We start from the raw sequence: 24074 nt of genomic DNA on the forward strand, positions 1-24074 counted from the left end.
CCTCCCGCTGGGCAGTACCAGGCACTAGTGAGGTTTCCCGCCCCGGGAATTTGTGACAATGAGCAGGTCCAGACACAGCTCTGTACTGCAGAGCATCAGAAGCCATGGACACAGAGAAGTCCCTGGCCCAGGCAACTGGAAGGGGAAGTGCCCGCCTGGGCATGAAGGCCAGATTCCTGACCCTGTCTCCACTCCAGGAAGTGCTGGGAACTTCTCTGAGGTGCTCCCTCCTCAGATTCTGGAGAAGAAGGGCTAACTGACTTTCTTCCTCCCACAGGATTTTCCCATGAAATCTGAAGCATGGGTGGTCAGAACCTGCCATCCTGGGCTGGGAACCAGAACCTCGTGGGCAATGGGTCTCCCAGAATCAGACACCATGGGTCATTGACAGCCAGTGCCAGGGGAGGTCAGCACTGGGTGGCCATCAAAACCCACCACAGTGCAGGCTAGGGACAACAGGGTCATAGTAACCCCTGCCACACACTGAGCACCAGGAGCCCCACCACAGCCCTATACCCGAGACTCACTGACTGACACACAAACCCAGAGTTTTAAGCGCTCTTTTTCTCAGATGGGAAAGCCAAGCTGCTTCTGCCCTCCTCCCTCCTGCCCTCTGTGCTCATCCCCTGACCTAGTAGTGATCAGTTTGAGATTTTGCTGATCTTGGGGGGAAATCAAGATCTGGGTCATTACTACCCACAGCCTGAAGCCAGCCAGCTCACCCACACAGACAGGAGACCCAGTGACAGGTGTGGACATACTTACTGATACTCACTGAGATGCTATTTAGAACCATGTATGGGCTCCCTGGACTGCCCTGGTGCGTCAGCCTGGCCATGCATCTGTAGTTGCCCCCATCCTCTGCAGAGATATTGTTCACAAAAAGCTTCATGCCTGAAGAAATGAACTTCTGTGGCTGCCCAGTAATCTCTTTACAGTCCTAAATTTCAATAAAGCAATCTAGTTAATGAGCATCTGGGAGCACTAGTTGCACTCCTAGTTAGTGCCACCTATGAACTATAGGGAGACAAGAAATCTCATGCTCCCTACACCTTGCTATTTACCATCTCAGCAGAAGGTGATTGATAGGTAAGTAGTTAAGTAGATAGATAGAAGATAGATAGAAGATAGATAGATAGATAGATAGATAGATAGATAGATATAGATAGATGGATGGGTGGGTGGATGGATGAATGAATGGATGGAAAAAAGGATTCCTTGCTCAGTCAATGTAGTGTGTGTGTGATCTATATATATATGCAATCTATATTTGTATGTAGCTGGCTACATCTGTCTACAGAATATCTGACAAAAGAACATGCCACAGAACTGAGCCATGCAGGGTCTCGTCGGGACAAGCACAGGCAGGACTGTTCTCCACCACACGGTCCGTCTTCCCCCGACTCTTGTCAGTGCAGGTAAGAACCAGCTGCTTCTGCCAGTGACAGCTCCTCTACCCGTTAGGGGCTTCACTTTACCCAATCCGAAATAACTCTTCACCGGCATCCGAGGTGGAGCTGGTGAACAGCAACCAGGCTTCAGAGAGAAGGTGACATGTGGCATCTTGTGTACCCTTGGCCTCTACTGCATCAGCATGGAGCAATCTCAAAGTCAACCAACATGAAGACCAGTTCATCTCAAGAGTGCTCTTCTCATTGTCCTTGTCAGCCAGCATCCAGAGGCTGATGCCCCATCGCCATCCTCTCGGAAGCTCACACACCGGTGCTGGTCACCATGCCTGCTTCTCAGTGCCTCCTGCCAACTCCTCTACCCTATTTCATTCCACAAGGTGACTGCCCAGCCAACTGAGTGTGCTTACTCCATTCTATACCTGTGCTCCTGTCTTCTAGAGTCTCTGTCCCTGTCCTCAGAGTGTCACAGGCAGCTGAACTAGTTAGAAATATTACAGGCAGTTGGACAGGGCTAGGCCCTTGAGGAAGCTGGCACAGAGGACTAGCTGTCTGATGACCTTGGAGGAAACATACACCTCTTTCTGTGGACCAGACAGGAGGCAAAACAAATGCAACCACACTCTAAGTACAAAACTTAGGGACTAGGTATGGATCACCTTGAGAAGCCAGGAGTCACCATCCCAATTCCCTACAAGAAGAGTCACCCATCCATAAGAATGCTCATTTGCTAGGTGACTTGGGTCCCCATGTGTCCCTGACTTGGTCAATTTTACCTGAACAACTAAACTTATTGGTTGACCATAGTTCTGTCCCACCTCATGCCTGTCTGCCTTATGAGCTCCTAGTTTTCCCCACTTTAGACCTGCCTCTCCTCATGGTTTTACTCTATAAAAATCCCTAGAAAAGACAGAGTCTTTGGCACCTACTTGGGACCCCTTCTGTGTAAGACAGAAGCTTTCTTTCTCTCAATAAATATATTCTGCTCTTAACTTTCATTGTTCCTAAAATTCATTCTTCAGTTTTAGAGAACACGAACTCATATAGATGTATAGTAGGTCAGGAATTTCATTGCCCTGTATCAAGAGGACGCATGATCTAAGCATAACACACACATACACACACTGATGAAATGGAAAATTCACTGCACATGTGTTGAATGCTCTCAGTCAGCCACAGTGAGCAGTCAGACCCCATCCTCCACTCTACAGCCACAAGGAAAGCTCAGGTGACACAGCAGAGCTCAGCAAGTGAAGCCAGAGTGTTTCTTTATAGTACAGTCATGACCGCCCCAAAGTCCTATACCGCCTCCTTGTAAGTACCTACAGGGGAAGCCAGGCTATCATTAGGCAATGGCCCACCAAACAGAAAGGGAATTACTATTAACTCCCTTCCACAATCCACAATAGCTAATTTTGCAGACTGCCCTAAGGGATAAAAAGGAGACTTGGCATTAGCAGTATCATCCAACTAAATTTTGTTTTGTTTTGTTTTTTACCAGTGAGCTAAATCCCTGGCCCCTAACACTGGTTGGAGATTTCCCATTAACTCTTTAAGAATGAGCCACCCTCTCCCCACCCAGTAAGACTAAAACCAAAATCACTAAATCTAAAAAAACTCCAGGGCAAGGTCCATCTCTGTCCTCCTGAGCCATCCCAGGATTATACCTGCCCACTGAGTCTCTGTCAGGCTTGAGTCTTGGCTAATCCCCATAAACAGTGGCTGCCTTGGAGTATGGTGTCGCCTTCTTGGCCCAGCTGGAGGGATTTCCCAGTCACTCCTTATGTATTACTATTGTCTATTTATTCTGTCTTTTCACTGTACCCTTAACACAGGCAACCGGGGTTCTGGCCGGGTCCCTGTTACCAAAGGACTTGTTCTTCCTTTGGTGCCAGGCAGATATTTAATTACATCAGTGCTATCTAACAGCCATGGACCACAACAGTTCCCATCCACTGTGGCATTAACCCTGCAAGGCTCGACTTTCATTTTAAAATTTGAGGCATCGGCCTCACTGTCAAAATTCACAATTAAAATATGAATAATAATAGCAGCCAATATTTGAAGGTGTCTTACATTCCAGGAGCTAGGATGAACACTGATAACCTGGCACGTACAATATTTCAGGGTCGCACAATAAGGCAGAGCATTGTGGCAAAGGTGCAGGGATGTAAAAACTGATGGACATAAAGCTGATGAGGCAGGTCAGGGGCCAGGCCAGAAACCACAAAACAGGATGGACACCCGGAGCTTAGGGGCAAAAGCTCAACTGGTGCACAAGAAAGATTAGGACGCCATGGCCACTCTAATGATGATCAAGAGGCAACTTCTCATGTTGTTTCCACAAAGGAAGACCAGGTAGGGCCTGAGAAAAGCTGGACAGTAGAGACAGGAAGAAGAGGACAAAAGGACAGTGAGCTAAATCAAACAAAGGCTACAATTAGCACCTTGAAAACACTAGTAAAATTGACAAACCTTTGGCAAGAGCAATCAACAAAGAGAGAAAACAGAAAATACATGACACCGAAATGAAAAGAGAGAGGTCCCAACAAACCCAAGACTGTCAGAGACAGCGAGAGTGTAGAGCTCTATCTCAATACCTCAGCAACTCACAGGTGAAATAAAAAGTCTAGAGAAGCACAGCGTGCTAAATCTGCTGCAAGAAACAGAGAATCTGAACAGTTCTCTAACTACTACAGATAGCAAGTGTGTCCCTTAAAGCTTTCTCTTGACAAGAGTTTCATCACCAGCTGGCTTCATCACCACACTCTAGAAGCAAATAAAATAAAATAAAACTAATCTTAAATGTTTCTAGATTTTAAAAAAAGGCTTATACAGTCACACTGAACTCGGGGGCTGGCAAGCCCAATGGAGAACAGAGCAAATGTGGAGACCTGCATTAACTCAGGAATTTGGCCCTCCCACAGGAGAGGGGTGACTGACTCAATGATATATTGGTATTAGGCAGGATGGGCCTGAACAAGGAATGGCAGTGACTTCAGTTGGCTGCTCCCTGCCCAGAGAAGATTGTTGGGATCTGTTTGGGTTGGGTCATGCCCCTGGCCAGGACCCAATAGCCAGGGACAAAATTGTTCCCAAAGTTTTCCCAAACTGGTTCCATCCACACGGCACACACTAACATGAACATGATGAAGGACTCCACTGGTTGATGGGCTCAGAGGGGAGGGTCCAGCCTATATCACCCCTGCTTGCACCTCAATGACCAATAGCAAATTGGAGAGGGCAGAAATCCCTAGCCAGCATACTTCAGAAGAACCAAACAAAATACGGAAAGGGGCTGGGACCTCCACCATACACCTGTATGGTAGAAACCACAAACATAACAAGAGAAAGAAACAAGAAAAAGCCTCCAGCCCCAACCAAGGAAAATAGGTCCAGCAGAGATAAACACAGAAGAGATCAAGGGCAGTAGACATGCAATATCAGATACAGCATCAGCTGACATAAAGAAATATCTTCATGACATTATAGATGAACTCAAAACTGAAATTCTAAGTAAAGCAAGATATAAGAAGATTAATAAAACAAATGCTAAGCACCTCTCAAGAAGACACAGAAGGAAGAATGGAAGAACACAAAAAAAGGAGAGAACCATCTGATGAAGAATATTTTTTTTAAAAAACCCTAGAATACATGAAACAGATTCAAAGAGATTACCAGGAAATTAAAAACTCCACTGAAAGCTGGCAAAATTGCCTGAAAGAAACTAGAGATAGATTAACAAAACTTAAAGATAGGTTTGCAATGTGTGATCGTGAAAGGAAAGATCTCTTAAAAATAACAAGGAAACAGGCAGTAACAATACAAAGGCTAGAAGATGACAAGAAGATCTATAACTTAAAAATAAAAAATGTGAGTGAAGAAGCAGGAATAAACACACATGAAATATAAAGGCTATTCACAGAAATAATTAAGGAAAACTCCCCAAGAATAGGAAAAGGACATGATAAACAGATGCATAAGGCATATAGAACTCCAGCCAGCTACAACCAAAACAGATCTGCACCCAGACATAAGATAATCAAGATCCCAGAAATTCATCACAAGAACAGAATATTAAAAGCCATCAGAGGAAAAAAAAACAGATCATCTATAAAGGAAAACCCATCAAAATCATTGACAGACTTCTTGACACAAACCATGAAATCAAGAGCTTGGAACAAAGCATTCCAAGCCCTGAAAGAAAATAACCTCCAAACCAGATTCATGTACCTTGCAAGAACTTGGAACAAGCTTTCAGGGCATTCCAAGCCCTGAAAGAAAATAACCTCCAAACCAGATTCATGTACCCTGCAAAACTGTCTCTCAAAATTAACAGAGAAACAAGATGCTTCCATGACAAAGAGGAACTGGGAAAGTTTGTGACCACCAGTCCAACTCTACAAAAAGTATTGAAGGACATTCTACAGAGAGAGAGAAAAAAAATCAGAATTCCAGCAACAGTGGCAGAGAAGCCTCAACAAACAGAGCAGACAGTGTAATGAAGGAGAAAAGTAGACAACCAGTGGTAGAAAAATAGCATAGTAGAGATGAGGCAGAGAAGACTGGCTATAATCTCTAACATAGATGGCCTTGATACACTAACAAAAAGAAACACAGGCAGAGTAGATCAGGAGATAGGGTCCATCAAGATGCTCTATACAGGAAATATAATCAACCTGAAAGAGGATTAATGAAACAAAAGTCAAAGATGAAAGAAAACAATGCTCTATGTGACAGGGAACCAGAGACAAATAGGAACAGCTCATCCAGCAGCTGCAGATAGGTTAGAAAGACATGATACTTTTGTACAGTAGAGAACTACTCAGCTATAACAAAGCAAAACCTTGAAGCTTTTGTAGGTAAAGGAATACAACTTAAGATCAAGCCCAGGGATAAAAAGGTTCTGTATCACTTAGGCAGATAGCAGGTTGCCACCACCAATCTAAAAACTAAAGGAGTTAGTGGGACCCAAAATGTGCAATGCACCCTGTGAAAATGAAAGGAGAAGGATTGTCTAAAAAAAGGAAGGCAGAGGACATTGTTAATAGTGTATCAGAATTTAAAATCCACATCATTCTCACCACTCTGGTTAGTTTGATTATATTCTGTTCCAGTTTGTCTGCTTGGACTAGATTTGAGGGCACAGACAGCTATTCCAAAAATAGCAGGATATATTATGGTAACCATTCTTAATTTCCTATTAACTTAATCTGAAGCCCTGTATAACTCACACTGTCTTATTATGACTGATCTTATTTGAATCTGGTTTGTTAGATTGCTTGGTATTAACTGATTTTATTCAAATCTGTTATGATTGATAGTATCAAGTCTGAGAGTACAGGCAACTACACTGAAGATGACAAGATTCATTAGGATACCCACTCTGGTTTGACTATTACTTTTCTTTGAAGTCTTATAATGTTTCCAATGTTTTATTTTTATTAATATTGCTATGTACTGCTATGTTCAATTATACTATGCCTGATGATATAGACAATTCTATTGAAGATAACAAGAGGCATCATAGAACCATTGTAGATCACTTTGTATTGTGGTTTTATATGACTTTTTCATTTCATGTTTTTCTAGGAATTTGTTTTGTTTTGTCTTGCTTTGCTTTGTTTTTCCCTCTAATACAGAAAGGTTATATATACATGTAGAGACTCATGCATGCATAGAACTTCTAAACAGTTTATGAGAACTGATTATATAATGCACGATGAAATGAACAACTACTTTGAGGGAAAAGAGACACTATGGTACCCAGTGCTGATTCCGTAGTGTCATGATGTGAAATCCAGCATACTATTAGTCTTTGTTCAGAGTGATTTTAGTCTGTTTTGTTTTGTTTAATTTCAACATATGTGAAGGTATGGATAGCTATTTTGAAGAGAATGAGAGACATTATGACAGCCATTGTTGACTTCCCAATTGTCTGGTCTTGAAGAGCTAAAATGCCTTCATCATCCTGTTTGGATTAGTTTTTGTTTTGGTTTTTGGTTTTTGTTTTTTTTGGGTTTTTGGGGGGGGGGTTTGTATTTTTCTTTTTTATCGGTACAGAGGATTGAACTCACAACCACACACTTGCAAGGCAGGCACTTATGCTGCTGAGCTAAATCCCCAGCCCCATAGATTAGTTTTATACTTTGTTGTTTTGTATGAATTCATTATATGTGAAGATATGGACAACTATTGGGAGGAAAATAAGAGACAATATGATAGACAGTGAAGATCTCCGGTGATCTTGCTTTGAAATCTGTGTCTCTTACATTGCTTTCTTATGTTTTGTTTTGTTGTGTTTAATTTTACCTTCTTTAAAATAAAAAATTTTTAAAAGGCTTAATTCCAGTTAATTTTACAAGGCCAGAATATTATTCATATCAAAATTCGACAAGGATATAATAAGCAAAAATTTCATGTTAGTATCATTCATAATACAGAAGCAAAATCTGAAACAAAATGTTGGCAAACCAAATCTGGTGATGTAGCAAAAGGGCTACACACTAGGGTGAGTTTTTCCAGGGTATAAAATTGATGAAACAGTCAGAAAACAGTCCTCGGCACACAACATAGTAACTAAATAAAAATAAAAATTACATGAAAAGTCAAAAACACATTTTATAAAATTTAACATCAATTCATAATAAAACCAAAAAAAATTGGGAACATTACCTAAACTGATAAAGAGCATTTCTTAAGATCTTAAACATCACTGTAATGATAAAATGTTGAGAGCTTTTATTTCAGTATAATGACACAAAAATTGTGACTGCTACTCCTAGGCTGGCGATTTATATAGTGGCAAATAACTCTGGAGGGTGGAAGTATTGGGCTAGAGAAATAATGCTGGAGCAGCCGTGGCTCCCGAATTGCTCTGGAAATTCCAGCTTGCAAAACAAACAAGGCAGAAGACATAAAGTTACAATGTTAGCAATGGAAGAAATAAGACTTCTCTTAAATGCTGCAACTGTAGGAAACCCAAGGGTCTATAGTGCAAGTATTAAAGAAGTGAATTTACCAAGATTGCTAGGGGTAAGAACAATGTGCAGAAATAAATAGTGTTTCCACGTATCAGGGATAGACAGAACATAAAAATACAAAAATTGTGTCATGGTAGTATTGTCAGAAAACCTCAATTTCCCAAGAATAAATCTAACAGGACCAGAGTAAGACATCTAGACAAAAAATTATAAAACTCACTTGTAAGAAATTAAAATAAAATGGAGAAATATACTATAATTTAGAAGACTCCAAATCATAAAGATACTCATTTTTGCTAAATTTAATAGTGCAATCACAGTTAAAATTCAAACTATAATTTTTGTGAAAAGTGACATACAGACTCTAAAATTTGCATGGAAATTAAAAGGACTACAAAAAACAGAAAAGTAATCCTAAACATCTTAAGATAATTTGAAGGGGAAAAGGTCAACAGGGAAAAAGAAATTCAACCACACATCTAGACTGACCTTAAACCCAGTGAGATTGCAACCAATGTTTCGGAAGTCCTTTCATGAAAATGAACAAATTGATTACAAAACTGGCATTACCTAATGCTCCAATAATTAACCTGGGCAAAGTGGAGTCAGACAGTACTGAGTCGAAACATGCCCATATGTAAGCGGCAATGGCATCTATCATGGTTAATGTTGGTGGCTCCCAGGCTTCATTCATTTGCATATGCATTTGTGATTGGTTCATCCTCTAGTACTTGGATTGATGGTGTCACAGTGCTACACCCGCCTAGGGGTGGAGCCAGCGTACAATGTAATGGCAGGAAGAAGGTGTGTCTCTCTCCTGCTGGTTTCCACCTTGCTGTTTGCAGCCGCCATGAACTGCAGCCCTGCCATACCACCCTGCCTTGGAGCCAACTGAGTATGAACTGAAACCTCCAAAAACCGTAAGAAATAAACTTTTCCTTTCCCAGCTTTGGGCATCAGGTATTTTATCTCAGCAAGAGTAAAAAGTAACTAAGACAGCATTCAAGCCTCAAGAGCAAGTACAACAAGGTAGATACGGAAACTATAAATCAGCATGGGAGATGATTACATATGACCCTGTGTAGCACCACACAGTTAAAATCAGTGGAAAAAGAAACAACAAAGTATCTCAAAAGTAATATGGGAAAACAGGTTGCTTTGAGATAGGAAAAGATTCTGATACAACTCACACAAATCTCATCAGAAAGACAAAGTTAATAAATTAAACTATGTTAAAATTAGGAGCCATGAAGACTAATTATAAGAACAAAAAAGCAAAGACTAGCACAAACACTATGCAAAAAGCCGCCGTAAATCAACAAGAGACGGGAGAGCTCTCCGACTTTCCACAGGCCACAGGCACTGCACTACCCAGCTGGGTAAATAAACCACCAAAGCCACACACCCCTCTCTGCACATTTCCAGGTCGTCCACAACTGCCACCAAGCAGAACCAAGTCCCGGGAGTGGACTGCCTGGCCTGCACTGCCCAAACTATTTACTACTTGGATCTTCATGGAAAAGGATAGAGAACCTCTGGGTGAAACAAACAACCAGGCAAACAGACAAGAGACTTTCACAAGCACTGCATAGAGAATATTACACACACTCACTCACACACACACACTCATGTCCAATGGCCAGTACACAAACTTAAAAGAAGATCAACACTACCGCTCATCAGGGAGGTGTTCACTGAAACCAAAGTAAGACACAACTGCTTAGCACCCACTGGCCAAAACTAACATGACCAGGACTGGGGATGTGGTACGTAGTTCAGTGGTGGAGCACTTCCCCAGCATGCTCAAGGCCCAGGTGCAGACCCCAGCACACACACACAAACACACACACACACACACACACACACACACACACACACAAAGCTAATAATACCATATGGTGTCAGATACAGGAATCAAAATAACTCCCACACTACCAATGTAACTGTAAACAGACACACCAATTTGAAAAAGTTTGCCATTTTCTATTAATCTTGAGCATCTTGCTTGTTACCCAACCACTTCATTCTTATATAAAATTCCCCATAAAATTGCATGCATACGTGAATTAAAACGTATACCTTAACTTTATTTATAAAATCCCTTAATTGCAAACAACTCAAAAGTCTGATGATAATAATAATAATGAAATACTGCACAGCAATAGCTGTGGAGGAGCCAACTCACTCTCACTGGTGACTACTGACCCAGGGAAGCTACACATAAAATGCTGGGCACAGTGAGTCCAAATTAAATGGAGTCCAAACAGTACAACTCTAATCTGCAACAGTATACTTCAGTAGAGCAGTTGTCTTTGGGAATAATTTTGGCATAGTTGTCACAGGACAGTAGGGGTGAGGAGGGCCCCATAATTTATGTCTCAACCTTGATGAGAAAGGATAATTAATCTTCTAATTCAATTTTTGATAATCCACCAGGCATGTCCGCTTATGAGTCATGTATTTTTCATGTCTATGTTACTCATCAAGGAAAAGACTTTTTCAATCCATGCCAAATGCTGGAATCCAAGACACGGAAATATTTAAAATTTCCTACAAGTCAACAAGAAAAATGAAAGAAGGAATTACAGCTTAAGATGCAAGCGGGCGGTACAGAAGAGGGTTCGGGAAAGATAAGAAACTATCGTAAACGTGGCCAGTCTCACAGGTAACCTGGGGTCCGGGGCCCATTGGTACCTGTGAGAAACCCAAGCTTAGCAAATCTGCACAGCAGGACACACATATGGGGTGCTCATTTCCACACTCCTGTAACAGGAGAAATCAGCACCAACCTAAATGAATAGGAAATGGACTCAGCGAAGATCAACTAAGCAACAAGTGGACCCTTAGACAGGCTGCTAGAACTCACCAATCTTCCATGCAATGAGTTGGGTAAGAGAGAGAGAGGGGTGAAGGGAATACATACACAGAGAGACTAAAAATCACCTTCATTATGAAAAAAATAAAAAAATAAAAAAGAAGACACGACAGTTTGTCAGCACATAAAAAAACCTCTAAGGCAACTTCTGGGCAAACAAAACCTGCTCAAGGAAAGGGTAAGACATCTGGATGAATCCCATTACTGTTAAGAAACTGAGCCTACAGATGACAACCTTCCCATAAGCTCAGGACCCAGACAGGGCTGGATAGAGCTCCCAGGTGGGGCCGGGAAAGGGTTCTGTCCTGGGTGCTCAGGCTGTGGGAAGCACAGACCAGACCAGGGAGCAGGCAGGAAGACGCCAAGGGGAGGCTGCAATTGCATAAAGGAAGGGCTGGAAACTGCACCGCGAATCACACAGGGGCAGCACCAGGGACCCACAGAGGCGCCCGGGATTTCTGGGCAGTGACTTTGTATAATTTGTGATTATTGGACCATTTTGAGAATATGGCCACTGAAACAAGTTAATGTTAGAGAAGGGGAGAAGAGCCTGAAAAAGGTAACTGGAGAGGGGTACAGTTGGTGATCACGAAGCTTCAAATAACCCGTAATCAGTAGGTGATATTCGTAATGGCTACACTGATAAATATCAGACACAGAATCTCTTCAACAAATCTCCCCCCAGAAATCCAATGTAACCTAGAAAAAAAAAAAGTGAAATTTTGAAGAGGAAAAACTACCAACAGAATTTTTTTTTTTCTTTTACCTTATACCACCTTATGGAATCCAAAAGGCAACTGTCTGGGAAGTACAGGTGACAGAGCAGCCTGCCCGAGCTCCCAGCGTGTAAGACTTGATTGAGCTCCTTTGATAACCACAGCGAGCTGTTTCTGGAGCTGGCACATGAGATGTTCTCTACCACAGTGAGGTTGACCAGTACTCTGCAGCAGCTCTTGGTGTTCCTGTTGGGAGGAGCAGTGTGAAAACCCACAGCCTCTTACACAATCAAAACACAAAGTCGTGCTGCTTCTCTTCAGATCTTTTCAAGTGACACTCATGGCCTAGTCATGGCAAGGCAACACACAGCCCAGAGGGCCTCCCTCAGGGAGAAACAGGCTGGGTATCTACAGGGGCAAAGTGGGCAGTACCTTAGCCTGGTGCTATGGTTGATACATTGTGCCAACTTGAGAAGTTTAAAGGTTTGACTGAGAGACTCTGCAGGACCCTTACTTTGTAAATACCCCTCAGCTTGTGCAGGAGGAGAGGGCACAGAGGTTTTGTGAGTGCTACAGGGGAAGAGGCTTGTTCCCTGCTTTTGCTGCTGCCTTGAAGTGCTGCCCCAGTACCAGGCCACTCTGCCTTGCAGCCAGATGATTATGGAATGAAACTTCTACAAACAGTGAGCTAAATAAACCTTTCGTTCCTTCATTTTGGATGTCGGGTGTTTTGTCTCAGCAACAAGAGAAAAGTAATCAAGATACCAGGAGATGGAAAGGAAAGTGGCCAGCTTGAGAGAACCAAATACAGTACATGATCTATACTGGGAAGGGAAGAGTTGCTTGGGTCATTGAGAGAACCACTCATACAACTCAAATACAAACTACAGATGAAAGCGTTGTCTGGGGGCTGAATTTCCTAGATTTGATTACTGCACTGCAATCAGGTAGGAGAATATTCTCGTTGAAGTATATATTGAATTCTTAAGCAATAAAATGGGTACGATGTGTACAACTGAAATGGTTTCAGATTAAAAAAATACAGAGAAGTACATATATGGGGACAGAATATTATAAGGAAAATGGAAAATTTTTACTTTAAAATGAAAATCTAGGTGAAAGATAAATAGAAGCTTGCTATGTTATTTCTCAAATTTTAAATCTGAAATTATCTTCAAGTGGAGTTGTACACTTCATTAAATCTACATCATATCTTGAAGATTAAAGATCTGGGAGGATCCATGCTCATTTACTTCCTTGCCAGACAGTACCTTGGCCTAATGCTGTGAAATTTCTCTTCATTTCAGAGTACCCAGGTTGAGATATTTTAAACCCATCTCTGACTGGCAAATGGAGATCACATATGATCCCTGATTACAGCTAATAATTCACAAGTTCACCAGTGGTAGTGAACTCATGGCACGTGTGCCACAGAGGGCTGTTTGCTAGCATTGAAAGCTGCAAAAGGTTCGCCATTACCAGCCTAACCTGTATCAGGAGCATGGAGGCTCTGTACTGGCCCACTACTAAGGGGCTGCCTGCTCTCCACTGCTGCCCACTCAGGCAGGCATCTGCGCACCAAGTCTGCCGGGTGGATGAAAGCCATGTGCAGGTGGGACGTGGGCCCCTCTGGGACACAGAAAGGGGCTTTCTGGGCCCAAAAAGGGAGAGACAGAAGGGAATAGGTACTTCACCGAGGAGCTCAGTGTGTTTCTACTTCACCTACACGGAGCCAGGATTGCTTCCGAGTCACATATAAGGTCAAGCCTCACAGAGGTCCATGCTTTGCTGAGGTCATGCAAGTTAGTTTGGCAGAATCACAGATTGTGACCCTTGGGCCAAACTGAGTCCGTGGATGCATTTTATCTGGGTCTCACAGTTTTACAAGTTGAGCAGTCACATACACACGTGAGCACACACACGCAAATTCAAGCCTGTCACGACACTTGCTTTCCAGCTGAGCACGGTCACCTCCTGGCTGGGCTGGCCCCCACCAACATTACTCCTCATACCCAAAAACGGGCAGCAACTAGGCTTAGCGGCCGGGTACAGGGTGACACCACCTCCTAGCACCGCACCTGGCACAGGATGAAGGCTCCAACAGGCTTACAGGAAGCAGTTTCCTTATGAAAGAGTCCCCGAGACGCCTGACCTTATCGCCTGTCACTAGCACTTGCCCTGACAAGAAAGACGTGGCTGGTACGAAGTATCCACACGCTGCATCAGATGGTCTGTCCTGAAGCAAAATTTCAATCAGAAAAGGTGTGTTTTGCACCCCGATAAGGGCTTACAGATCTATTTAAAGCTGATGTAAATCTATAACCTGTGTAAGGCTCCGTAGAAATCCTTTCATCCCAGTTATAAACCTATGCCATACAATCTCACTGCCACTTCCAGGTTCATTGCAAATGCACTTCAGGGACAGATAGACAGACACAGACAGACAGACGGTTTCGGTCTGCTGTAGACAAAGAACTTACTTTACCACGCACTGGTACAGCCCTGCGTCCCCGGCGCGCACAGGGAGAATCAGCAGCCAGGTGCGCTCCTGGTGAATCCTCCGCGCCACGTCCCGGGACAGCGGGGCGTCGCTGGGCACTGTGTACCAGGTCACAGTCACGTCCCCATGTGTCAGGGAGGCATAGGAGCAGTTAAAAGCAAAGGGCTGGCCAGCCGCGACGACCTCCTGGTTTGTTCTGAGGATACCCTCGCATGCACCTAAGCACACACGGACGGAACCAACAGGGTGAGCCAGGAAAGGAAACGCCAGCCTCGGGTAGCAAGAGTTAACAAACTCCGCTCCGATTTTCTAGCAGATTATAATTTTACCCGGGAGTCTCCCTAGGCTGGGAAATAACACAGAATTCCATGTTATTGGGATGGAATTCTGCAGATCCACAGCACAGAGCGCCCCAGGACTCCCTCTCACGCCCCCAGCACCGGGGACTCCCCTCTTGCGATTCCAGTCTTTTTTCTCATGGGTGCAGAGCAGCAGTCCGCGGTGCTTACCCGTCGTGACTGTGCATGCGCACATCACGTTAATGCCCCTCCCCACCTCTTCTCTTTATCCTATCTCGCTTGCAAAAGACCTGGCTCCTTGTTTCCTGTTATTTATCTCTCATTTTACGCTCTAGTTTATTTATTTTTTTAATTTCTCATAGAAAAGGAACCATGCAACACTGAAGCTTATGGGTCTCATTTATGTCACTTAACATTACGGTTTCCAGGTGCATCCATTTCCCACAAGTGACTCAAGTTTATCACTCTTCATGGCTAAGTAGTGCTCCACGGTGTATAGATACCACCTTTTATTTACCCGTCCATCTGCTGATGGGCATAGGGGCTGCTTCCAAGACTGGACTATTATGGATTGTGTTGAAATTGTCCCCTCCCCCTCCCCTTACGTCCCTCCTCCCTTTCCCCTCCCCCTCCCGAAGCAGCACTCCTAGTCCTTTTCCCTTGCTGCTCAGCCACCTGTTTCTCTCCTTAGTGAAAGGGCATCTCATTCCCAACTGGACTGTTTTGAATATCTGCTCCGTCCTACTACGTTGCTCCGTTTTTTTTTAGAACTGGGTTTTATGGGTGCTTTCTTCCTGCTCCCGCCTGATCCTTACACAACCCCGAAGCACAGGGAGCAATGGCCCCTGCAATCAGAGCCTGGCCTGGCCTGTGCCCTGGCTTCTCCCGCTCAAAGCCCTGGGGGACGTGGCGCCGAGTAGGACGCAGCTGGCTCTGCAGCCATCAGGGAGGGCCGGGACCTGCGTGCAGTGCCTGCCATACCTGTGCCAGCTGAGGCCGGGACCGCGGGCCGGAGCGCCAGGAACAGCGCGCAGAGCAGCCAAGCAGGCGTCCGCATCGCGGGCTGCGGGAGAGAGGGGCGCCGCAGCTCAGGGCTCCTACAGGGGCCGGACCGCGCCTTCCACGCGGGGAGCCCCCGCCTCGACCTGCGGCTCCCACTCTCGGTGGAGAGGATGGGGTGCCGCCCCCCACCACCTCCGCACCCGCGAACCTGCGCGCCCCGCACCCCAGGCCGTGTGACCCGAGCCCCAATCCCGCTCACCCCGCAGACGCCGCCGACCCCCTCAACCCCAAGGATCCGAGGCTCGGGCAGGGACCCGCTCGGCTGGGCTTGTCCCGGCAGGGACTTTCCGCGCCGCCGTGGGCGCGGGCGTGGGGCCGCGTGGGGCCGGGCTCGTGGCGGGAAGAACCGGTTCAAGGCTCCTGATCCAGCTTCCGGCCGCTCAGCAGCTCCGCATCCCCAGGAACGCGCGCTGAAGTCCTCCAGATCGAATCCTTCTCCCCTTTCGGAACCCGCGGCGCGGTTACTTCCTGTCCTGCCTGGCCAGGTGGGAAGTCCCGCAGTGGAAGCCTGGGCGCAGCGCTGGCACCGGGCGGTCACGTCCTGGGCCTCTGTCAGGCGGGAGACTCTTAGTGCGCCCGGAGACCCTGTCCCTAGAACTTGTCATAGGACCACAGCCAGGGACCTGCTGGTCTGGCCACCGGGACTCCAAATGAGCTTAGGGAGGCTGGCCTCGCCCTGGTGGTCTGCCCTGGTGGTCTTCCCGGGTGGGTGGAGACAGTGACATCAAAGCCACCAAGGGGCAGGGCGGTGGCCTTACCAGCCAGGCTTTCCAGGACGGGCCCAGGTAGCGAAAGCCTCATACAGCTCATGTGAGGCGTCTATATGAAGTGCGCCTGTCCACTACCATGCTGGAGAATTTTTTATCATTTGTTTTCTGATTTATTTTAAAGAATCACAACAATCCCTTTACACGTTCACATAGGTATCATACATTCTACCAAAAGTGACTAACACTTTCTGAAATAGACTCGCTGGGAAAAGCAGCCGTGACCGACACTTTGGCAAACCTCCTGGATGCCTGGCTCAGGAACAGATTAAGGGGATTCTCAGAACTGCTTAGGCAGTCAGTCTCTTAGGATATATAATGGTCACATCCTCCCTGGCCAAAGCCACCACACTGCAGAGGGAGGCAAAAGATCAAATAAGGGCTTAACGGGGTTATGGAAGGTTCTGGTTTTGCAGGTGTCTTTGAAGGGTGTCTCGGGATCCTGCGGGCTCGCACCCCTGAGGACCTCCTGGTTCAACTGTAAGTGGAGATCTATTATTTTCCCATAACATCAGCACTGAGTGAGGATTCTTTATACATAGGTATCCGCTGAGGTTTATGCCCCCATTCCCAATGAAAGCTTTACTACTAAAAATGTGAGTCATGTACAGAATTATTGCTATGAGCACTTTGAAGCTATTTCCTCCTTCCTTGTATTGCTTTGTTTTTTGAGACAGAGTCTCACTATGTAGCTCAGGTGGCCTCAAAGTCATGAGAATCCTCCTGCCTCAGCCTCCAGAGTGCTGAAATTTCAGGCCTGTGCCACCACACAGGACCTTTGAAGGATATTTCTTCATCTTTTTATTATGATACCCTTTTCCATTTTCCACTGATGAAAGTGTGCTTTTTGTTTTGTTTTTGTGCCTTAAGGAGTGATGTGTGGGTCAACAGTTGGAAGTGGTGCCCCAAAGTGGGTGACATTGAACCTGGCCATCCCAGGCCCTCCCTAAGTCCTCAGGCCCGAAACTGACTCCTGCAGTGGCTCTCTGACTCCTGCAGTTGTCCACTCCTGCAGCGAGGACAGTTATTCTGTCCACGCTGAATGTGTTTCTGATGGGTAGAAAATGAATCCTTTGATATTGAACCCAGAACCGATCTGGGGATTTAAAACTTTGAAATTAAAAGCATGTTGAGCAGGTCTTGCATGTTTCCTCAACCCCACCCCAAAAAAGTTACCCTGGGGGTACAGCACCATCCAGGGTAGGAGCACAGAGGAAGCCTGCATCCCGTCAGCATGCATTTCCTGAAGCATCAAACTAAACCCCGCTATAGTGTGGATGTTTTTGTGCGTGCTTATAACAAACTCGTTTAAAAAATAAAAAACATTTTTAGAACAATAGAAAGGGTCACATTTACTGCAGGCTTCCGGTGACCCTGAGGAATTCCAAGAACAAGTGAGCGCTGGTGGCCACAGAGGAAGGGAAGGAGAAATTCCGCTGAAACTGATTCACAGAGGTTGCCGGTGGGCGAGGAGTTCCGCTTTGCTTTGTGATGGTCACGCAGAACGGCTCTTTGGGCTGAAACTTCCTCAATTTTGTCACTTGTAAAAACGCTTTGTTGGGGCAGGAGAATCGCCACGTTCAGGAAGCCCTACTGGACCTCGTCACTGTCCAGAGGAGTCCACATTTGTATTGCCAGGGGAAAGCTATTGGAATTCCAATAAATTCAGTCCAGTCTACCACTTCCAGTGCAAACCACGGTGAGTATAAAGTCACTATGGCACGTTTGTATTTGGGGGGAGCCTAGAGGCCTAAATCCAATCAGGAGAGTGGCTAATCAGAACTAATACCTCCCCCTAGGGCCAGACCTGGGCTTTATTAATTTGTGAAGAGGGGACTGGCTTGGGGAAGAGTCACTGTGAGAAAGGCAGGAAGGACATGAGTGCTGTCTGCTGGGTTGGATGGAAGGCCTGAGGTCACCTCTGCAAGATGCAGAGAGAGGGATGCAGACAGAGTGATCTGCATGTCAGCATCTAGTGTTTCGGGGCCAGTGTTGATGTGTAATCCTCATGCCCAGATATATCACAGCCTCTTTCTCGACAATGAGGCTCACTGGGCCAAGCTCATACATAGGACTTGGGAGCTATGGGGGGCATCACTGATCTGTCCCATTCGCGTCAGCAGCTCTGCTACGTCCACTGGCATCACTCCACGCAACTGAGATGATAGAGAAACCCTGGCCAGCCCACACATATCCACACGTGCAGGTATGGCCAGGTTTCGCCAAAACAGAGACAACTGCCCTTCTTTCAAGGAGTGCCACCTGGTGGTCGCCACAGCCTCCAGTTCAAGGGTAGTTTGGGCTACGTAATGAGTTCCCACCTAGCCTGAACTGCACAGCGAGACCATCTCTAAAACAAAACAAAAAACCAGAAGCTTTATTTTTCCCTTTAAGAACTTTCTTTTGAAATATGCGTATTACTCAGCAATGGATAAGAACTACATAATTAAAAATGACTGTAAAGGATGTTTAAAAAACAAAACAGAGTTTCAGAAACAGAGTTCACCAGGTTTCCTGAATTCCTGACTCCCACCCCACAACTCCTGGCCCCCCAAAACTGAGAGCTCAGTGCACATGGGCGCTCACGTGTGTGCGTGTCTGTGTCCACTGAGTAACATAAGGCGCTCTGGCAGTGTGAGGTCATGAGTTCAATCCCCAGTACCAAAAGAAAGAAAAAAAAAAAGAATCTGGAGGTTGTGGGTTGAATGGTACCTTTTTCTTCTTCATGCATTTCAAAAATTTTTGCATTGTCAAACTCATGTTGTTTCTATAATACAAAAATGGATATTTTCCCTTTGTTCTTAAAAAGAACATCTACAACGCAATAATCAACTCGTAAGGGAATTGCTATACCAGCTGCTCACTGTCCTTCCTCGCTCACCTGTCCCTGGTTTCTAACCCCACACAAACAGTGCCCTGGCCACCGTGATTCTCTTGTAACAGGAAACATACCGCCCTAGTCAGTATACTTCAGTTTCTTAGTTGCTGTCTCAAAGAGACAGGAGCAACCGGAACTATCTCTCTCGCTGTGATGCCCCTCTGCAGGCTACCCTGCCCTGGACACAGCCAATTTTGAACTGAAACCTTTACAAACTGTGAGCCAAATAAACAGATAATAGCTCTTGTTCCAGTTCCAGTTGCTCCTGTCTCTTAGAACAGCTGATCACTGGGATGTTAGCTGGTCACTGTGATGCACACTGTATAAACCAATCCCCAGCTGACAAGCCATTCTGCTTCTGTACTTCCCGCTTGCTTATCCCATAGAAGCACTAGACCACCAGTGAGCAGGGCCTGATACTCTGGGAATGATCCTGATCAGTGTCATTGACATAAATAAATCTGCCCCCAAATCCTGGGTGCAGTTTCAGTGTTTCTGCTCGCCTTTTCACTCTAGGTCCGGGTCTCCCTAACCAGCAGCTGGTGACAGCTACCCCAGAGCTGCCCCAAAGGCTAAAGCCAAACACTTCAGCCAGGGATTTAAACCCTGTATCACATGAGTTTGCTTCTTGAATGACTTGTTCTTCACACTCTACCCTCTCTCTGCATTTACATTTTTCTTTCTTTGTAGTTTCCTCCGTGTGACCTCAGGTGCCTGGTGAGTGTTTCTGAAAGGATCTTAGGAAGTCTGAGCACAAGCGTGTGTCCTCTGTGCTCTGGAAACTGGAGCTGGAGACAATATTAGGAAGCATAGGGCTTCGGAAGAATCAGGCAGAATGGGGAGCAGCACTGAATGGCAAAGGCCTTGGGGGCAAAGGAGAAGCCACACTAAGGGAGGCGAGTGAGGCGCTAAAGGGAGAAGGCTGAGGAGGGAACCCGGTATGGTGGGCAGGGCAGAACGCTCTGCGCCTGAGTTTCTGCACTGTTACGCAGGCAGTTAGACATCAGTGGACCTGAGGAGTGCGTGTGCATGCGTGTGCGTGTGTGTGTGTGTGTGTGTGCAAAACAGTATGACTTCTGGGTAAATAAAGAAACAGAGATGTCAATGTGTAACACGCTCTTAGTCATTGGTTAGGGCTGGGACCCGAAGTGACCCCACAGAGCACATGGCCATCTAGATCCGAATCTCTGTATCTCTGCATCTGAGAAGTGTGCGCGTTTCAGATGCCCGTTTTTAAATATAGGCTGGGTCTTTAAATATGGGGGTCTTTTTTTTTTCCGTTCTTTATATGTTCTGGATGTTGGTCCTCGGTCTGATGGACAAGGCTAAGATTTTTTCCACTATTTGGGATGTCTTTTCACTCTGTTGGTGATTTCTCTTGTGGTGCAAAAGTTTTAAATAAGATGACATCCCAGTTATTGATTCCTTGTATTATTTCCTGTGCAAATGGGATTTTGTTCATGAAATCTTTGCTTATACCTGTGTCTTCAAGAGTTCTATTCTCTCTTTCAGCAGATTTAGTGTTTCTATTGTGATATTGAGGTCTTTGATCTATTTTAATTTTACTTTAGTGCAAACAAATGGTAAATACATGAAAAAAAATGTTCATCATCACTGGCCATTTGAGAGATACAAATTAAAACAACAATGAGATTCCACTTCACCCTAGAAAGAAATCAACCAATAACAAATTCTGGCAGGGCCATGTGGGGAATGGAGCCCTTCTTCACTGTTGGTAGGAATGCAGACTGGTGCAGCCACTGTGAAAATCAGTGTGGCGATTCCTCAAAAAACTAGGACTGGAGGTGCCCAGCTATTCCCCTTCTGAGTATTTTACTGGAAGAATTAGAAATGTCATACCACAGTGATATGTGTGCTCCCATGTGTATAGCAGCACAGTTTGTAATAGCTAAACCTTGGAAACAACCTAAATACCCATCAACCAAGAAATGGAAAAAAAAGAAGTGGGGTATTTTTATATATAACAGAATTCTACTCTGCCATTAAAGGCATTTCTACATAGATGGATGCAACTTGAGACCATACTCTTGAGTGAAATAAATCAGACTCACATGTAAGTATCACATTGTCTCTGGTGTGAGAAACTAAAAGCATAAATTAAAAATGTACAATCAATATTGTGAAATAGGAACAAATTGCTCAAAGGGAAAAGGAAACTAAGGTGAGGGAAGGGGAAAAGAAAAAGCATAAAATGGAGACAAAGCTTTGTAAACAGGGAGGGGAAGATGGGTTGAGGGGAGGAGAGGAGATTCGGAAAAAAAGAGGAATGAAAATATTTCACGTAGAGGGCACACTACCCTCGATATCAGGGAAGAAAAGTTCCGTTGAAGTCACTCCTGCCTTGGGTTGGGCCTGGTTTATATCAAGAACTTACCTTTGCAAGTGCTTTTTGTTTTGTTTTGTTTTTACATGATTAAAGCTCCTGAGGAAACACTACATTCTAAAAAGCACAGGAAAATATTTTACAATTCCAAAGTAACTTCTAAGAAAAATGTTTGTCACCACCATCATGATCCTAGTTCTCTGAACCCCAGGAATAACTAACTTTCGAGGTGCATAAAAGGCGACTTGGTGTACATGCCTTCATGGGACTGCCCACCTTCTCAGTGGAACCTGTAACTCTCTTTTATTCATGTAACAAGAAATTCTGCCTATACGTGTACGTAGTTACCTGTGTGTCTTGACTGAATTTTTTCATCAAGGATACCGAGAACACAGGATCAAGGAAGTAAAGGGCCCATCTGTTACTGGAGCAGGACCAGGTTTTTGGGTGACAGCATGGCCTGTGAAAAGTGCAGTATCCTGTCACTAAAACCTGAGTGATCTCACTCCCAGGTCATGTTAAATAAAACAAAAACCAAGGAACCCTGTGGCATGCTTATCAGTGATGCCCTTCCCATCCGGAAGTAAAACCAAATGATTCTTGGAATCATTTCCAGGTCAAAGAATCTATGACATACAAGCTTCTTGGATTGAGTTTATGAGTAAATTAATGTCACACCTCGCTGAGGACAGCCCTGAAAGGCAAGGGAATCCTGCCCGTCTGGATTCAAGCAGGCTCAACTGGTCCAACAGCTGCAGATTCGGGAGACAGCTGTGCCAATGTCTGGGGTTCAGGTTGAAAGTGAACAGGTAGGTTTTGCAGCTTTCCTCAGAGAAACTTTGACTACTGTGAGGTGAGATAAGCATGTTTGTGTTGGGAAAGATAATTTTAAAGACTATCATTGGTTTCCTGCAGTGTTTTCCCCTCTCTCTCTCTCTCTCTCTCTCTCTCTCTCTCTCTCTCTCTCTCTGCAGGCTTTTATACTTTGTTTATGAAACAGCCTCACTATACCCTCAGGCCCCTCTGACCTGTCTTCTCATGTCCTTTGTTTCACATGCATTGTTTCCTTCCGGTTCTGTGAATTCCTGCCCCTGCAGTGACTCGCATCTCTGTGCTTCCTTTCAGCAACAGGGAAAGAACTTTTCATTCCATCGGAACTCAAGTGGCAAAATTAAGAAAAAATATATCGAGAGAGGTTCTTTCCAGTACTGGACAGAGGCTTCCTACCTAAACACCTTCGGGAAAGTCCTGTTTACAGACGGCACAACTAGCATCATAGCAAACAAAATGAGGCTTTGAGTTTCAAAACTGGGGCAGCCTTCAAATCTTTTTTAGCGGACAGGATTCCTGTGGAGAAATCATTCCAGAGACCTTCCCACCCAGGCAAAGCTGTTTTGCATTTATTCTTGGAAACGTATCTGATACAAGAGAGTAAAACATACTTTTGGATGGCAGCCAGGACTGATTCTTCTAACAATTTGCTAAAAGCCACATTGACTGGTAAAGGAAGGAAACGTGGTGAAGGACTCCCGGAATTCTTTTGATGAGACATTCTACCTAGGCAAGTTTTTTAGATAGCTAATTCTTACATTGTCATAGATTCTTTTTAACTTTTACTAAATGGTTATGGAGCCATTGCTCAGGAATATACTGATCCAATTTCGTCTTTGTGGACCTCCCTTCACCTCAGGGCTGCAGAGGGGCTGAGGGTCATGCAGTGCCCAGGCCTCTGCTTTGCACATCTGGATGGCCTATGCTTAGTCTTATTTTTCGGGTCTCCTGGGGTCCCCCCACATCCTTGTTTATCTCTCCTCTAGCCACTCTATTGGCATATTCTAATACCACTCAAGAGAACCAAGTTTATTAAGGACAGTTATGAACAAAGCTTTTATTTATTTATTTATTTATTTATTTTTTATTTGCAATACTAGGAACTGAACCCAGGGCCTTTACAATAAGCCTCATCCATATAAATTAATTTGAGTTGCCCAGGCTAGGCTAGAACTCGTGATTCTCCTGCCTCAGTTTCCCAGTGTGCTGAGACTACACGCTTACACTACCATTCCTGGGGTAAAGCCGTTTTTGTGAGGCTGGTCTCTAGGCTAGGCCTGTGGTAGCAGATGTAGTTTTTCAATCATTGCACAACTCCATAGGTTAAGTAATATCCCCAGTAAGGAAACTCGGCTCAGAGCATCAGTGGTTTCCCACCTCGAGGGAGGAGGCAGCAGCCCCACGGCTGTG

The 24074-nt window shown here is 44.8% G+C and overlaps 1 protein-coding gene and 1 long non-coding RNA gene across 2 annotated transcripts in view; one reads left to right on the plus strand and one right to left on the minus strand.

Moving 5' to 3' along the window:
- The window catches only part of Il1rl2 (interleukin 1 receptor like 2), a 38727-nt gene extending 22293 nt beyond the window's left edge, over positions 1-16434 (minus strand). The window contains exons 1-5 of the mRNA XM_013154543.3: positions 16044-16434; positions 15764-15845; positions 14464-14701; positions 12034-12229; positions 766-940 (exon numbers count right to left, since the gene is read on the minus strand). Of these exons, the coding sequence (XP_013009997.1) occupies positions 766-940; positions 12034-12229; positions 14464-14701; positions 15764-15839 (685 nt within the window). The 5' untranslated portion in view covers positions 15840-15845; positions 16044-16434. The remainder of the gene's footprint in view (positions 1-765; positions 941-12033; positions 12230-14463; positions 14702-15763; positions 15846-16043) is intronic.
- A 1582-nt stretch (positions 16435-18016) lies between these two features.
- Positions 18017-23690, plus strand: LOC106028043 (uncharacterized). Its single transcript, XR_001201653.2, has 3 exons — positions 18017-18310; positions 22450-22642; positions 22959-23690. It is a non-coding gene; the product is annotated as an uncharacterized LOC106028043 (long non-coding RNA).
- The last annotated feature ends 384 nt before the right edge of the window (positions 23691-24074 follow it).

Source organism: Cavia porcellus, unplaced genomic scaffold (assembly GCF_034190915.1).
Source record: "Cavia porcellus strain 051 isolate PalLab524CR breed Dunkin Hartley unplaced genomic scaffold, mCavPor4.1 scaffold_18, whole genome shotgun sequence".
Classification (NCBI taxonomy): Eukaryota; Metazoa; Chordata; class Mammalia; order Rodentia; family Caviidae; genus Cavia; species Cavia porcellus.